Genomic DNA, 15,114 nt, shown 5'->3' with positions numbered 1-15,114 from the left:
ACGTCTCTTTCTATAATGGTTCCAATGGCAGGAACACATTTCATAGAGATACTATGATATGTCAGGTCTGTGACAAACCTGGCCATTCTGCAAAAAAAATGCTACCATCGGTTTGATGTTACCTATCGTGACAATGCTGCAAAATCCAGCAATCTGCAAGGTCTGATGGCTACAACAAGTTCTGTTTCTGCAACTGATTGACATCCTGATACAGGTGCTACACACCATCTCACCAATAACATGACCATTTTAAATCTACAAAGTGAAGACTATGCTTGTTCAAATCAAGTCCTTGTTGGCAATGGTGCAGGTTTGCAAATTTCTCACATTGGTTCCTCTATTTTAACTCCCTCAAAAACACCATTTGTGCTCAAACAATTACTTCTTGTCCCTGAAATTCAAAAAAATCTAATTTCTGTTCAACAGTTTTGCAGTGATAACCTTATGTTTTTTGAATTTCATGATCATTTTTTTCTCATTAAGGACTACTCGGGGAAAATCCTTCATCGCGACACCTTTAAAGATGGTCTGTATTCCTTCTCCATCCTGTCAGACACACTCCCTCCTCATGCACTCACTGCTGTACGAGCTTCTTACCAAATATGGCACAACAAGCTTAGTCATGCATCCTTTCCAATTCTTCAAAAATCTATTTCAGTATTTACGTTACCTGTTGCAAATAAAAGGCTTCCAGTTTGTTCTGATTGTCAACTAGCTAAAAGCAGTCAATTGTCTTTCAAAACCAGCAATCATAAATCCATTAATCCTTTAGACATAGTGCATACTGATGTTGGGGGACCAGCACCCATCTTGTCAACCAGCGGTGCTCAGTATTATGTATGTTTTTTAGACGATTGCACTAAATTCATATGGTTGTTTCCCATTAAACTAAAATCTGATGTTGAGAAAGTCTTTCTGCTCTTTAAAACTTCGGTTGAACGACAATTCAATCATACCATAAAAAACATTCAATCTGATTGGGGAGACGAATATCGCCGCATATCTACACTTTTAACTCAAATTGGCATTCATCACCGTAGAGCATGCCCATACACTCATCAGCAAATGGTAGGGGTGTTCAAAAAAACCGAGTAACTGAAAAAACCGAGAAAACCGATGGAAAATTAACCGAGAAAACCGAACCGAGATAAAAAACTGATTAAACCGATTACCAAAACCAAAACTCTTTCCGGCTCGGTTCGGTTTCGGTTTGACCACCAAAACCGGTGAACCGAACCGGCTACCCGTAAAAATAAAGCCAGAAGAAACAACCTACTGACCTAGTATAAATACTAACTAGTACAATAAAGTGTAAACCTAAACTTAACATTACAATTTACTTCTGCAGCCGTTGCCCACACCAAACCTAAATTTTTCATCTTCTCTGTCTCTTACCCACATCTCCGCATATATCTCTTCTCTAGCTCTATCTCTTCTGCAGCCGCCGCCCACACCAAACCTAACATCTTCTCTGCATCTATCTCTTCTTAAGCTGATTAACAAGTAAATAACCCACATCTCCGCATCATCAAGTAAAGATATTGTTGTGCACCGTGTTAATATAATTTCAAGCTAATTCAATTATATATGTTACATTTCAGTGGTAGGGAAGCATGGCTGCAAACAAACTCCAACGACATGGATGGGCACAAACAAGGAACGTTCCAGTCACAACAAAGATCTGGACAACTAATGGAGGTATCATCCCAAAGTCTAGAATTCCTTAAAGATTTTTCAAAACTTCCAGAAATCTAACATATGGGGATAAGAGTTTAATTACATGGATTTGCTTGATTGGTTACTTACAAGAGGTGGCATGCACTTCTCTTAATTAATACTGCAGGAAAGCGATTCGACTAGGCCGAAAAGCTACTTGGGGTCTAGTTTGGATTGCAGGAACCCCAGCTTGGAGTTCACAATGTGTAGACCAGATTGGCCGGGGAAAGAACATTGCTGATCATGCATAAACAATCGCTATATACCATGGTTGTCTTTCTTTGAAGTGAATTCCTGCCCACCGTAAGCCAATTTAAAAAAAAAAACCAAAAAAACCCATGGGATTAGGTTTCCCGGTTTTTTCCTTAAAAAACCAGATTTAACAGAACCAGACCGGTTCGGTTTGAACCGGTTTCCAGTCCGGTTCGGTTAATTTTTTACAAATATGTTGTAATTTGGTTCGGTTGGTTTTTTTAGTCTAAACCGAACCGAACCAAACCGTGAACACCCATAGCAAATGGGTGCAGTTGAACGTCGTCATAAACAAATTGTTGAAGTCGGTCTTTCCTTACTCTCACATTCTAAACTTCCACAACAATATTGACACTGAAGATAATCATGATGAGGGATTGCCATCATAATCAGGGAGCCCTGATACTGAAGAGATCATGATCAGGGATCCCTGATACTGAAGATAATTGTGATATTTGATCATATCTGCACAAAATATTACTGATACTGAAGATAATGGTAATCATATCTGTAACAGATATTCTAGGAATTAAATGTATATCTTATCATTAAGTGCATTCTTAATGATAGGATTTTTAAATCAAGGACTGTAATATATATAAAACCATGGTGTAACAGTAAAGATTAATTCAAGGAAATATATTTTTGTAATACTTTTTCTGCACATCTTTTTCTCTGTATTCTTTTATCTTTCATAGTGTAATTTAAAAATCAGAAAAATCTGAATACGGAAAAATTTGACCTAAAGATTATTAAAGTCATTTTACTATTTTAAAAAATAAAAAAAAAATCACATTTATCTCACCAAATTTTTAATAACAAATGAATCATCCGAAAGAGATCAAAATACCCCCTACCAATAGTCATCTTTTATTTATTTATTTGGAGGGCACAATAGTATTATACTACAGCAATGATCAGTAGAATTAAAGTGTGTCCATAGTGTTTTCTACAAGTTTCTTCGACATCTTTTAGAGTTTACTAGTTACATGATCTGCGCGATGCCGCGGGTCAATGATTTTTGCATACAAAATAGCAAAAAAAGTAAAGATTTAAAAGTATGAGGACTTTTTGCAAAGCTATATCCAAGAGTCTCGGATGTGGCTGCAACGCCTGACCCAAGAGTAATATTTATAATATTAATAATAATATTAAACTTGTATGACCCAAGTTTAAGTGGGTCTGACTACAATACCAGACCCAACAGTCTTGGATGTGGGTCTGGTTGCAAGGTCGTGTCATAAAAGTATGATAATTAAATAGATTAATTAAAAAGAAAAAAAACCAAAAGGAAGAAAAAAATTAATGAAGAAAAAGAAAAAAAATTATGAATTAACTGGGTTAACCCTTTAAACCAGGTTAACCCGTCAAACCTTGGATTCATGTCGTGAAAGTTTGATAACTAAATAGAAAAAAAAATTGACGGGTTAACACAAAATTAACTGGGCTAACCCGGGATCCGTGTCATGAAAATTTGATAACTAAATAGAAAAAAAATTGAACATTAACAAACTAAATTAAATGAAAAAAATTCATTAAAAAGAAAAAAAACAAATAAAAAGACATCAGCATTTTCACTGTGGACTACAGTATGCAGTCCACAGTTAAAGGCATAAAAATAGCAAAAAAAAAACAAGAAAAAAAAAGAAAAACTAAAGGCATCAGTCGATAACTAAATAGAAAAAAATTTAATATTGATTAACTAAATTAAATAAAAAAATATTAAATAAAAAGAAACAATAAAAAAAACTTATAATAAGAAAAAAAACTAATGAAGAAAAAGAAAAAAAATCTAAATTAACTGAGTTAACCCGTCAAACCTGAGATCCGTGTTATGAAAGTCTAATAACTAAATAGAAAAAATTTAATATCAACAAACTAAATAAAAAAATTAATTAAAAAGAAAAAAAAAAGGCATCAGCCTTTTCACCATGGACTGCACTGTGCAGTCCACAGTGAAAGGCATAAAAAAAAGCAAGAAAAAAAAAACTAAAAGCTTTAGCCTTTTCACTGTGGACTGCATACAATATTAAAAAATAAAATCGGAAGAACAAAACTAATGAGGAAAAAGAAAAAAAATTGAATCAACTTGGTTAACTCGCCAAATCAGGTTAACCCATCAAACCTGGAATTCGTGTCATGAAAGTGTGATAACTAAATAGAAAAATGATTTATTATTAATGAAATAAATTAAAAAAAAAGATTAATGAACAAGGAAAAAGCAAAGAGAAAAAAAACCAACAAGAAGAAAAAAAACTAATGAAGAAAAAGAAAAAAATCTAAATTAACTGGGTTAATCATTCAAACCAGGTTAACCCGTCAAACCTGAGATTCGTGTCATGAAATTTTGAAAACTAAATAGAAAAAAAATTGACGGGTTAACCCATCAAGCTCGGGATATGTCTCATGAAAGTCTAATAATTAAATAGAAAGAAATTTAACATTAAAAAACTAAACTAAATGAAAAAAAAATAATTAAAAAAAAAGCAAAAAACAAATTCCGGGTTAACTCGTCAAACTTTTAAAAAAGCAAAAAAAAAATTTCAGGTTAACTCGTCAAACTAGGTTAACCCGTCAAACCCGGGATCCGTGTCATGAAAGTCTGATAACTAAAAAAAAATTAACATTAAAAACTAAATTAAACAAAAAAAATTCATTAAAGAAAAAAAACACAAAGAAAAAAACGAAAAAAAACCCATAAAGGCATAAAAAGCAAAACAAAAAAATTAAAAAAAATTAAAAAAAAAACAGCTTAGCGTTTCACTATGGACTACACAATGAAACACTGAACAATTTTAGTATATGTTATTAATTAAAAAGAAAAGAAAAAAAATTCGAGTTAACTCGTCAAACCAGGTTAACCTGTCAAACCCGGGATTCGTGTTATAAAAATCTGATAACTAAATAAAAAAAATTAACATTAACAAACTAAATTAAACAAAAAAAAATTCATTAAAAGAAAAATGCACAGAGAAAAAAGCAAAAAAAAAAACCATAAAGGCATAGAAAACGAAAAATAATAAAAACAGAAAAAAAAATAAAAAGAAAAGAAAAAGAAAAAAAAAAAGAAGACTGCTCAGTGTTTTACTGTGAACTTGCATAGTGAAACACTGATTAATTTTAGTTTATTGTTAATGTCAATATTTTATTATTAATAGTAATTTATCTTCTACTACAATTTCTACTCCACTAGGCCAATTTTTAAGCTTTAACTATGGCAGTCTCTTGTTATTGTATTACTGTTTTTTTTTTATTAACGTGGATGTCTGAGTGAGTTTGCATGTATCTCGACTAATTCTACAAGCCCTGAAATTAACGACCATATAAGCCTCCAGTTGCCTAAAATTTGTGAAACTCAAACTAGTAATCTCTAAAAAGTAAATTTAAAACCTAATCAGTTGATTTATATCTTTAAAGATTAGACCGTTGTCTTTAATATTTATAACACAATCCTTTTCTCACCAATATTATTATTGGTAAGAAATCCATAACAATTCATAATTAACCACACAATCCCTGTTCTTGTAAGAGACCAGGCCTGTAAGATCTCCTAGCCACCTACTGTCTTCAGCACCGCTGTCTGCTGCTCGGAAAAACAATAACAACAGTAAGCTTTTTTTTTTCAATGGGATCAAATTAATAATGAAATGGAAACGATATCTTATGTAGTTGAGAGAAATTAAAGGAGACCACAGGTTATACATACAGTTATTTTACCTAGTGTTTTAATGCACAGCTTGAAAAACTTGATTTTTTTTATACATGTTTATAAAGTCACCCACAAATCAACATATAGTTTTGAAATCCGGTCCGGCAAGTCAATTTAGGACCCGGTCAACCCGGGACTGGAACCGAACCAGGTTGAAAAAAAAATAAAAAAATTCATGATTTGGTGTGACTCGACTGACCCAGCAAAATCCGGTTGCAACCCATTAACTTTTTTTTTTTAAAATAATACTGTTTTGAATTGTTTTTAAAATAGAAATTGATCCAACTGATCCAATAACCAATTAAAAACCTGAAATTCAGATCTTAGACCGGGCGGCACCAAGCCGTAAAAACCATCAAACTTACAGCGACATACACGCAGAGTCAATCTTTTAACAGAAAGAAGAGATAAAACACACTGACAAAAGCATGGAAATCACCGTAAGCATCAACATTATTGAAAATTAAAAATAAAGCAAAATAAAAGTAATTGATTTGTTTTTTTTGTTTTTAATGTTTGGAAGTATTTAGAAGTTATATTTTAAAATGTTTTTCATTTAGAAATATATTAAATTTTATTTTTTTATTTTAAATATTAACATATCAAAATAATTAAAAAAACATAAAAAGAATTAATTTTAAAATATTAAACTAAATTTTAACCTATTTCTATTTAGAATTGCTTACTTTTTATCTTAAAAATGTTTAAAAATATTAATTTTATTTATTTATTTTAAATTAATATTTTTTTAATATTTTCATATTATTTTGATGTGTCAATATTAAAAATAAAATTTAAAAAATAAATTAAATTATTTTAATATATTAAAAAGAAAAACACTTTACAAAATAAAACTCCAAACGTCACCTTTCAAACCGCAATTTCAACGGAGGCAGGAAGCCCCCCAATCTCTCCGGATGCAGCTTCCAAAGTCTTCCTACCTTCCGGAAGCTTCTCTTTAATTTCAGCATCAGTATACCACCCCTGTGCAGTCGACTTTGTCTTCAAGCACATCAAGCTTGAGCTGAATTTGCCGCTTGCGATCATTCTCTTTAATTTCCTTATCAAGTTTCTTCGTAATCCCACCCACTGCTCTTAAAAATATATTTTTAACATGGTATAAAAAATATAAAATAAATTTAAATTATAAAAATTAATTGTAAAATTACAAAGAATTTTTTTTTATATAAAATTCAAAAAATATACGATTCAAATAAAAAATCATACATAGTTCAAATACCTTAAAATACATGGTTCAAATATAAATTTATACATAATTTAAGTAATTTTTATTAACTAATAACTAACAAATTTAAAACAAATAATCTACTAGTGTCTGAAGTAATTCAAGAACCAATAAAATCATGAAACCATGTAATTTTTTAATTATTATGAGATCACTTCTGTTAGAGCTTAGAGGATTCATTTATATATTTAATTATTTGTCGAAACCATTAGATATTTACAAAGTATCTTGAACAATTAAAATCATGAAAACAAGAAGCTGTATCTTATATTATGTCTATTCTCCACGTAATTTTTTCTATTAATTAATGAAAACTTTTATGATTCCTATGGGAAAATTTTATTTTGATCTAGACATCTACTCTTAAAAAATGAGATACCAAACATGCCTAATTATTTCCACACCAACCAAACATGCCCTATGTGTTCTTGTTCCATCAAGGCAACAACCACACGGTGTGGTCCACACCTATTCAAAGTGAAAAAAAATAAAAGATCTAGAAAAGTCAAGACCACCATTCCCCACCAACCATTAGCTAGGCTGCTGCTGCTATTAGCTCAGTTGTTCGGACGAAGGAGGGACTAGGCTGCATCGAATGCTATGGTTCTTGTTCTATTGAAGATGGTGTTCGGGATTTTCCTGTTAGCCCTGAGATAAGGATTTCTTTAGCTTTCTTCTTTGTGAACTGTGTATTCCTAATTCTATGTCCTGTTCAAGTTTTTTTTCGACAATCTCAGTTATCATGGAGGGAAAAAAAAGCCTTAAAAATCAAATTCGTCGGCATCATCAAATTCCATATCATAAGATGCAGCATCAGTTCAAGTTTATTTAATATATTAAGTTTGATTAATTTTAACCGAGTTTGATCGAGTTTACTAATTTTTAAGTTTTTTTACTTGATTTAGCACGTTATATCTATGTTCACTTGTAAAATCATACGATTTTACAAGTTAATTCACGAGTTTGAATATTTGAAAACGTGTTTGGATTTATTTTAAAAATATATTTGTTTTTTAAAACCATTAAAATTGTTGTTTTCTTAATGTTTATTAATTGTTTTCATATAAAAATATATTTGATTTTTAAAATCATTAAAATTGTTGTTTTCTTAATGTTTTCTAATTGTTTTAATGTATTGATATTAAAAATAAAAATATATTTATTTTTAAAAAATATTAAAACAACTGTTTTCTTAGTATTTTTTAATTGTTTTAATATATTGATATTAAAATTAAAAAAATATAAAAATACTATTTATTATATTTTTAAATGAAAAATAATTTTAAAAAACACGTGACACTAAATACACTTAGTATTATATGCTACCTTGCCGGTTTTCGGCTTCGCGAAATACTTATTTGTTTGGAAATAATCGTTTGTACCTGGCCCCCTCCATACACTTTTTAATAAATAAATTGTAATAACTAAAGAATAATTTAGTCAACGAGAAAACGTACAAGGAAAAAAAATTGATATAAGATATGTAAGAGATTTAAGTTTATGTTTATCTTTTAAATTATTAATTTTATTTTTTAATGACATGATGAAATTTATTTCTAAAAATTTGTATATTTAAAATAAAAACAAAGCCATTAAAACGTGCTGTTTTCCCACATTTCTTTATATTATGCTGGTTCTAAAAATAATAAAATTTAAGACGCACCACAGTTAAATTTTTATAAATTAAAATATTTGAATCTTAAAAATTTATTATTTAATTAATATATTATTTAAATTTAAATCCAAGTTAATGCTAAATAAAATCATTAATTTACCGAGGTTATATGTGTTTTCAAATAACACTCGGATAAGTATAAAAAAAATGAGCTTCGTGCGGGCCAAATGGATGCCAGTGGCAATATCGTTATTCTTTAGAAATCCAGTGGCAATTCCATTCTCCCCTTCACGTCCTCGTTTCCATCGATGAAAACCAGCCTTTTAAAGGCACAAGGAAAGAAAACAGGGACACTAAAAGCCCTCTTCTTTTCATTTACTGTCGTAGACAGAGACGGTGGCTCAGAGAGATGTTGCTCAAGGTCTCGTGTAATGCAGCAGTAGCAGCATATGCAGGGGACCAAATCCAAGCCCAATGCAGAGTCCTGGGCCAATCGCCGACCAGACCCAACTTCCCTCGCCGTCGACGTGCTGTCGTTTTCTCCTCTCCGGTTGCTAAAGCCCCTCTGGTTCAGGCTGTGGTCTCTGAAGGACGGGCGAGTCGGGTCGAGTCCGGGTCAGGTGGCTTGGCGGATAGGCTCCGGTTAGGGAGCTTGGCGGAGGATGGGTTGTCTTATAAGGAGAAGTTTATAGTGAGGTGTTATGAGGTTGGGATTAACAAAACTGCTACTGTTGAGACCATTGCCAATCTCTTGCAGGTAAAAAGAAAATAAAATCTTTAATTTTCATTTTAATTTTCTTTCGGGTGTTTTTGTCTTGTATTTTTATTATTTTCATGCATTCATCGTTTTGCTGTGAATTTTGACGGAATTAATTCTTTTCTCTCTCTCTTTTTCCTTTCTGCTATTGAATTTTGGGTTCTGCATTGCCGTGTTTGATTTGAATTCTTGAAACTCATGCAAAATTTGAGATTTTGGCATTTGGGATTTTTAATTTTTGATAGTTTCTCTTACCTGCTCTCGTAAAGTTATAATTTTTGTTTATTATTATTATTATTATTATTATTATTGTTTGTTTGTTTGTTTACATTTTAGCGTTTGGAATGTTTTTGTCTATCCGGAGTCTGGATTTTGTATGGTTTTGGTTTTGGCCTGGATTTAGCAGCCTATTTTATGTGGAAATTTGTAAATTTATTCTGTGTCTTTCCCTTACTCTGTCAGATTCTATGCTTGTCTATTACTGGTCTCTATGGCTTGTCTGCACAAATTTTTTATTTGCTTTATATAATACTCCATGCTTATGGCATTTGTTTTGCTACCACTAATTTGAAAATTGGTTTCCAGCTCCCGTATGTTGACGGATGTTTGTTGAGTGCTAGTTGTGAATAATACTAACACTAATACTACTAATAATAAGATGTTGTTATTAGAGTTGTTGAGGAATGAAGGTTTGATTCAATTTCAAAAAATCCATATGTTTTGGGTGTAATATTGTGTGTGGAATTTGGACTGTAGGAGGTTGGATGCAATCATGCTCAGAGTGTTGGATATTCAACAGATGGATTTGCGACAACCACCACCATGAGGAAGTTGCATCTCATATGGGTGACAGCTCGCATGCACATTGAAATCTACAAATACCCAGCTTGGTGGGATTTGTTGTTTTTTCGTTGGCAATGTTCATTTGGTTTGGGCCTTGTTGTTACCTCCTGACTGTTAATATGAGGTATTGTTGCAGGAGTGATGTCGTTGAAATAGAGACTTGGTGCCAAGCTGAAGGAAGAATTGGAACCAGACGTGATTGGATTCTGAAGGAATGTGCCACTGGTCAAGTGATTGGGAGAGCTACAAGGTAACCTTTTAGCTGTCTTCGCTGTGCAACTTGCATCAGTAAAAGAACAGGAGAATTTAAATATCACAATAAAAGTTCAACATGCATGGCATATTTAATTAGATCTCAACTACATGGCCTATTAGCTTGTGTTATGAATTTAAATACAGCGTTTATTATTAGACTGTGATTCTTTACAGATTTCAATTCTATAACTTTTGTTCCTTGCCATCTAAGCTGCATCACAAACAGAAATTTGTTTTTGGACGCCACAGATCAGTGACATTTTACCCATTTTAAGTGTTGTGCTTCTTGTCTGAATATTTGCTTGCTTGATTGCCTGCTTACTAATGCCAGTACCACTTCTTTTAGTCAGTCTTTATTTGTTTTTTCTATAAATCTTCAGCCTTCATCGTATGTTCCAAGATTTTCTTCTAAAGGTCAAATTCACCTTTATTTTTCTGAACGGAGGTGTGTTATGAAAGCTGATCGTGTAAATTTCTGATTGTAGCAAGTGGGTGATGATGAACCAAGATACCAGGCGGTTTCAGAAAGTCTCTGATGATGTGCGGGCTGAGCACTTAGTTTTTGGTCCACGAGAGCTCAGGTATGGCATTCTTTGGTTTCTAGAGGCCTAATTCATCACCTCTCATCTTCCTCAATTCTTACCTTCTTTTATAATTTGACAATCTGAACATTTGGTACCTTTCTCATCCCTTATTCCTGCTGTTGTACTATCAATGCAACTAAATCTGGACAGTTTGAACATTTTGTAAACGAAAAAAGAAACGAGTTTTTGTTGATATAAAAAATAACTATTTTGAACATGTGTTCAAAACCAACTCTGACCTCCGCCCATGCAAATGACAATATCTTGGTGTTACTGGTCTAATTTACAATTCCAAGATTACAATTTTCTCTGATTTGGAATTATGATGCTCTCATGCCATAGTTCTCGGAAATAAGTTGTAAGTCTGGGGTGATTGTTATTTATGTCAGCTAAGAATGCTTTGTTTGTATTTTATTGTTTTTATCATCTATGATTTGGAAATCCAAGGTGATGTATCACCAAACTTGGACAATAAAATCTACAGCTTTCCAGAAAATATAGTTTATTTTGAGATGAAATGTGGATCATTTCAAAATTTCTTTCTAATTTTTTATATTTATAGATTGGCATTTCCAGAGGATAATAATCGCAGCTTGAAGAAAATTTCCAAACTTGAAGATCCTGCTCAACATTCCAGGCTGGGACTTGTGGTAAGATGTTTGGTTAATCTGAAGGTCTATCAATTTCATTCCAAGTTCTAAATGCATTTTTGGAATTTGCAGCCCAGAAGAGCAGATCTGGACATGAATCAGCATGTTAATAATGTGGCCTATATCGGATGGGTTCTGGAGGTCTGTAACTGAGCATTCTGGAATGGTTTCTCTTGGTTTTTCTGGCCATTATTAGCTGCTGCCTCTGATTAATTTTGTATATTTTCTTCATGATAGAGCTTGCCTCAAGAAATTATTGACACCCACGAACTACAAGCAATCACCTTGGATTACAGAAGGGAGTGCCAGCATGATGATGTCGTTGACTCCCTCACCAGTTTGGAACCTATTAAGGAATCTGGAGCAGTCTCAGAGCTTCGAGGAATCAATGGATCTGCTACTGCAACTGCTAACAATCAAGAGTGTCTTAACTTTCTGCATCTGCTAAGATTATCAAGGGATGGGCTTGAAATAAACCGTGGCCGAACTGAGTGGAGAAAGAAACCTGCTCTATGAAGAGAAAGTAGATATCTGGCAGCACTCTGTGCAGATAGATAGAAACCTGCCAGGTGACGAGAGAACACATATCTCTGGTCGTGCTGAGCAGAGAAAGAAATAACCTGCCGGATGAAGAGAAGATTTAGATTTTTGTACTATTTCATGCTCCAATCACTTTTTCACGGTGTCTTTCTTTTTTTCTTTCCTTTCTTTTTGTCTCTGAAAAAAGAACTACAGGGACTTTGTTCTAATTTTGTTCTGTTAGGTTACAGATTGCTGTGGAACTTAATAAATGGATTGTTTGGACTTGGTGAATATCATGATCTTTGTTACACCCACCTCGAATGCTCCATCAATCAATTGTACTGAGTTCTCCTAATGCTTCATCTCTCGCGTTCTCTCCCCACAATCTTGTCTCGTTACTGTTACAGGTCAGAAAAGAAATTAGAAGCGATTTTGGTTTCGTAGCCGGGGAACAGACAGGGACATACACCATCCTGACTTCAACATTTAGTTCATTAGTTGGCTAATTGATGCATGTTACACACTCCTGTAACATTTTCAGTTCTATCTTACTTGGGCTGGGATTAAAACACCTTGTTCATGGATGCGTCTCCAGTCTTTCTGCAATGTTATCTTTGTTCCAAGTTCTTGCAAGTTAAACCATGGTAGCTATAAGGCCCAGGTTATTGTGGATCAGCGGCTGGGTGGGTTTTTAATAAAACAATATCGTTTGGGATAATCGTTGACGGGTTCTCATCCAAGTTTACATCGGGTAATGGGTATTGAAGTTGGTTGGATTAAGTTCCTCTCAAATTAACGCCAAGATTTCAACAAGATGAAGAAGATTCAGGAACAATCTGCTCAATTACTTCAATACAAGTAAGCATTGATTGACAACTTGAACGGATGCTAAAACTTATAAGACAACAAGCTACGATAACAACAGACAAGAGTGGTTTGGTTAGACCTGGAAAAGATCATCTATGAATCAACTTACTACATACAGTCTGCTGTCATTGCCTTGAATGCAGCCAGATGGGCACGATTACTACCACCAAATTTTTTTACAGTTAGATTGCTGCCTACTGAATTCTTAGCTAACATTCAACCTCCATTCAATCATCTAATGGTCAGAGTCTTTTTTAGGTAACAGGTCATGCAGAAGTTCACAAGCAATCTTCAGTTTGATACATTTAATCCAGAGCGCCACGAGGCCATCAATGAAGTTGCTATATATTTCTGTCGAGGTTCCTCAGAGCAACCTATATTAAAACCTTAAACAGAAATTGATAAACCATGGAGACATGGGCTCTTGTTTCAGTATGGAGTTATAATTTCTGCACCCAATGCATTCAGCTATTAACATCACTCTAGGTCCTGTCTGCTTTTGCGGTGCGTTCTCCATTTTGCCCCAACTAGTTTTGAAATCTTGGTTAAAAAAAAAGAAAGTCTTAAACTTATTTTTTCAAACTGCAATTGTAAAAAACTACGGTAATGCCAAACACCGACTTAATCAAATAACTAGTGATGCCTTCTTTCTACCAAATCGGCAAAATAAAATGCAGTGGATTTGGAAACAGATTCTCAGCAAGAAAAGGAGAGTGAGACTTTTAGATCAACTACGCTGCCATGGGAAGAGATATTTAGGCCTGGCTTGTTTTGATTTTCTTTCATGTAGCATTTCTTGCAGGCTGTGGTATTACTGAAGGAGCAAGAAACTTGGGAATGACAGAAGAGGTCTGCAATCCTCAGACTTTCCTAGGAGGTATTTTGGGCCCAGGCTGGGGATGAGGCTGGCCATTTAAGGGCTTGCCGGAGGGTGGGGGAACTGTGCTGTGGTGGTATACCAGGCTGGGGTTGGAGCTTCCATAAGGCGGAGCTGGCTGGACCAGAAGATGAAGCTGAGGGAGGTGCTGAGCATGGCAAGTTTCCTGCATATTATGGGGGGTGCCATTGGCCAAACCCCATGAAAGCATGCCTTTTATTCAGTGTCGTCATGAGGTCATCAATCAAATATAGTATAGACCAAATAATGAGTTAAGTGTGTGTTTTTTTTTTATTGTTGTGTATATTGTATTTTAAAAGTTTTTTTAATTAAAAATATATTTTTTAGAATTTTTATTTTATTTTTAACATTAAAAAAATTAATTTATTAAAAAATACCTAAAAAATATTAAATTTAATGTTTTTTAAATAAAAAAATTAAAAAAACAAAAACTATCACTGTTTATCAGATTAATTTTGAGTGATGATAGACGAGAGTTGAGACTATTAAATAAAGATTATATTTGTTTTTGTGTTTTAAAAATATTTAAAAAATAATAATTTTTTTTACTTCAAATTAATATTTTTTTGGTGTGTTTAGATTATTTTGATGTGCTAATATAAAAATAATTTTTAAAAATAAAAAAAATATTATTTTAATATATTTTTAAATAAAAAATATTTAAAAAAAAAAATCATAAACATACTTTAAAATAAATATCGCACGTGCAATAATTTATGGTGGCCGCATTTGCTACTGCAGCAGATCTTTAGCTCGGTATGACTTTATTCTGACAACACTTGTACTCTTCAAATACTGTTTAGTGTTTAGTTAACACTATATCGTTATTATTGCACACGTTACGTGACAGGTTAGATTAAAAAAAAATTAATATAAAAAAATATTTAAATATTGATAATATGTTTTTTAATAAAAAAAATATAAATTGATTTGATGTATCCTAATCAACTTAAAAATTTTAATAATAACTCAAACATCCGATAAAAGTATAGATTGACTAAAAAAAATTAAGATAATATTTTTAAAAAATATTAAAATGACAACTTACTGGATCAACTCGAATTAACTTGGGTTAATCTCCCAAATTCGTTATCCAGGTCATGAGACCCTAATAACCTTATAAAAAAACAAATATTTTTTTTATTAAACTCAATTCTTAATCAACCTAATATTGAATGATGAAATTAAAAAAAAAATCAA

At 32.6% G+C, this 15,114-nt stretch overlaps 1 protein-coding gene across 1 annotated transcript; it reads left to right on the top strand.

The window, feature by feature from the left end:
- Window positions 1-8,869: 8,869 nt before the first annotated feature.
- Window positions 8,870-12,440, top strand: LOC133690781 (oleoyl-acyl carrier protein thioesterase 1, chloroplastic-like). The gene is made up of 7 exons (XM_062111045.1): window positions 8,870-9,295; window positions 10,052-10,185; window positions 10,275-10,388; window positions 10,879-10,974; window positions 11,540-11,627; window positions 11,700-11,768; window positions 11,865-12,440. Exons 1-7 carry the CDS (start codon window positions 8,948-8,950, stop codon window positions 12,141-12,143), a joined length of 1,128 nt encoding a protein of 375 aa, XP_061967029.1. The 5' UTR covers window positions 8,870-8,947; the 3' UTR covers window positions 12,144-12,440.
- Window positions 12,441-15,114: the final 2,674 nt, after the last annotated feature.

The sequence above is a fragment of the Populus nigra genome, chromosome 4 (assembly GCF_951802175.1).
Source record: "Populus nigra chromosome 4, ddPopNigr1.1, whole genome shotgun sequence".
NCBI classification, from domain to species: Eukaryota; Viridiplantae; Streptophyta; class Magnoliopsida; order Malpighiales; family Salicaceae; genus Populus; species Populus nigra.
The sequence above is the reverse complement of the archived record's forward strand: the minus strand, read 5'-3'. Positions and strand labels throughout refer to the sequence as shown.

Bases quoted from the DNA above. Each gene is read 5' to 3' on its own strand.
- LOC133690781 (XM_062111045.1), top strand. From the start codon at position 8,948: ATGTTGCTCAAGGTCTCGTGTAATGCAGCAGTAGCAGCATATGCAGGG. The intron at 10,975-11,539 runs GTATGGCATTCT...TTATATTTATAG, and splicing joins TTTGGTCCACGAGAGCTCAG to ATTGGCATTTCCAGAGGATA. The intron at 11,628-11,699 runs GTAAGATGTTTG...TGGAATTTGCAG, and splicing joins ATTCCAGGCTGGGACTTGTG to CCCAGAAGAGCAGATCTGGA.